Below are 2,687 nucleotides of genomic sequence, written 5' to 3' on the forward strand. Positions count from 1 at the left end.
CTGACATGAGTCATGACATGAACTGAAAATATCAACAAAACATATTGTTAAATCCACCCACTTTTACTCGTATACTCTTTTAAACTCACACAAATTAAAGGAAAGCAAAAAAAAAAAAAATTAATATAAAATAATAAATTTGAATGACTCGAAAATCCAGCTTGATATCCCTTGAGAAGTAAATAAAAATAGTTGCAATAAACACGTTCATACCAAATCCCATAAACACAGTATTCAAAAGCATTAAATTGTATTATCGTTGTATAAATTGTACAAACGCAGAGAGCTACAAACTCACATCCATCTATCTAGCTTAGCCCTCCATCAAACAGCATACGCACCTCTCCATCTCTACTCTAGATTACTTGAAAAGGAAAACAAAAAACATGGGCCGGTCCCCATGCTGCGATAAGGAAGGCTTGAAGAAAGGGCCATGGACTCCCGAAGAAGATCAGAAGCTTCTCGCATATGTCCAACAACACGGCCATGGCAGCTGGCGCGCTCTCCCTCCTAAAGCCGGTATGTATGTCTATATTCACCTGTTTAACTGCAAGATAGATGAATTATCTACCCTACCAAACAGACCAAACCCTTATAATTACAATATGCATGTATAATGAAATGATGATGATACTGTTTTTCTTCTCTAATTAAATAGGGCTGCAGAGGTGTGGGAAGAGCTGCAGATTGCGGTGGACGAACTATTTGAGGCCAGATATTAAGAGGGGCAAGTTCAGTTTACAAGAAGAGCAGACCATCATTCAGCTTCACGCCCTCCTAGGAAACAGGTGATTAATTAGTTAGAATTTTTTATAACATCGATGATTTAGTTGAATATGATGGCTTGGTAATTAGGAGAGATAGAGAAATGTAGGGAATTAATTTGATTTGAGCAGACTGATTAATCCCTAGTCAATTTGTAGGACCTAGATAGTTTATCTGTGAGGAGCAAAATAAATGTGTATCCATGTGTGAGGAGTAATTGCTAAGGTACATAAATATTGTTGAAGATTTGAAGTGCACCATCACCATCCAAACACTTTTACTATATCAATCATGCTACAAAAATGGCATTATCTCTCTCTATGCATCTTTCAATATCTTGTAAAGTCATTTCCTAATCTTAATTGGACTGCGATTTATAGGTGGTCCGCGATAGCGAGCCACTTGCCTAAAAGGACTGACAACGAAATCAAGAACTACTGGAACACTCATCTGAAGAAAAGGCTAGTGAAAATGGGGCTCGACCCGACCACGCATAAGCCCAAGAACCACGCCCTCGGGTGCAGCCAGCCGAAGCAGATAGCCAACCTGAGCCACATGGCTCAGTGGGAGAGCGCCCGCCTTGAAGCCGAGGCACGGATCGTTCGCGAGTCAAAACAGCTCGCGTCCAACTCCTTGGCCTCTCAACTGATGAACGCTGCCTCCGCCTCTGGCCTTGTGTCGTCGCGGCCGCCTTGCCTCGACATACTCAAAGTCTGGCAAGGCACGTGGATGAGGAGTTCGAGGAAGGACCTCTTTGCCGCCAACGCCAACCTCGAGTCCCCCACGTCGATATTCAACTTCGGCGACAACGCCGTCGGATTGATCAGCTACGGCGGCCCATGCACGGCGGATCAAAACAAGGGCATAATGGGGAATTCGGTTGAGCTGCATGATCATATCATAGACCCTAATTACACCGTGGCTGATTCGATGAGGTTTCCGAGCTTCTTGGATGGCTTCGGACACGATGGCAACATTGTGTTCGAAGATAATAAGGGCAACAACTACTGGAGCAATATTCTCAACGTCGTCAATTCGCCAATGGGTTCGCCCGTTTTCTAGCTTCACTACTATACAAAATAATATTCCAAGTTCTAGGGTTTTAGCGTTTTTTTAATTAATATAATTATATGTGTGTGTGTGTGTGTGTGTTGAGGTTTAGGTAATCTGAAATTCATGGATGTCGTCGAAGACGGGTTAACAATGTTGTAGTGAGTTTTTTTTTTTTGGTTAAGATTGAGTATGTTTGTTTTGTTTATCAGTGTGGATCATATAATTAATATAAGAATAAAAGTTGAAAAAACTTTGTTATCAATTTCACAATGCATGTAATATGCAGTAGACACATTGACATTTTAATTAAATGCTTATATCCTTATTAATATATGCCAGAATCGTGGTCCATTGATCTAGATTGATCAAATTAAATGATGTCAGAATCTATTTACTTATAATTAAATATGAAAACCAAACGTTGTAAACGGCCTTCATTTTCATTCCAGATTTGCAGCATTTCATTATATTCAGTGGAATGGACAGAAGCATCCTATGATAAATAATTAATCCGGTGAACTTTGCTAACCAAAAAGAAACAGGAGTATATAAAATATTATATCAAAGATGTTTTTGTAAACATACTTTCCTTTTAAAATGTGTTAAACACTTACTTATTTCTCCAGAAACGGATGCTCTTTTTCTGCGTTTTTCAAGATTCGATTCTATTCAAGCGAAGCATAAAGTCAGACTGATCACTTACCACTCTGGAAATAGACTTTTAATTAATGCAAGTAGAATTGAAGTATCGATTTCAGGATTCTGTATTCCTTCATGAAATCATAAGAGATATATATATATATCATGTATAGTATGGAGGCTGACAATATATATAGAAGATCGTGTAATCAACATCATATATACTTTGA

At 38.9% G+C, this 2,687-nt stretch overlaps 1 protein-coding gene across 1 annotated transcript; it reads left to right on the plus strand.

The window, feature by feature from the left end:
• The first annotated feature begins 281 nt into the window (after positions 1-281).
• Positions 282-2,023, plus strand: LOC125205522 (transcription factor MYB106-like). The gene is made up of 3 exons (XM_048104522.1): positions 282-519; positions 659-788; positions 1,146-2,023. Exons 1-3 carry the CDS (start codon positions 387-389, stop codon positions 1,825-1,827), a joined length of 945 nt encoding a protein of 314 aa, XP_047960479.1. The 5' UTR covers positions 282-386; the 3' UTR covers positions 1,828-2,023.
• The last annotated feature ends 664 nt before the right edge of the window (positions 2,024-2,687 follow it).

Source organism: Salvia hispanica, chromosome 2 (assembly GCF_023119035.1).
Source record: "Salvia hispanica cultivar TCC Black 2014 chromosome 2, UniMelb_Shisp_WGS_1.0, whole genome shotgun sequence".
Lineage (NCBI taxonomy): Eukaryota > Viridiplantae > Streptophyta > Magnoliopsida > Lamiales > Lamiaceae > Salvia > Salvia hispanica.

Excerpts from the sequence above, each read along its gene's own strand:
- LOC125205522 (XM_048104522.1), top strand. The coding sequence starts at position 387 with ATGGGCCGGTCCCCATGCTGCGATAAGGAAGGCTTGAAGAAAGGGCCA. Across the intron at positions 520-658 it reads CGCTCTCCCTCCTAAAGCCG|GGCTGCAGAGGTGTGGGAAG; the intron begins GTATGTATGTCT and ends CTAATTAAATAG. Across the intron at positions 789-1,145 it reads CACGCCCTCCTAGGAAACAG|GTGGTCCGCGATAGCGAGCC; the intron begins GTGATTAATTAG and ends TGCGATTTATAG.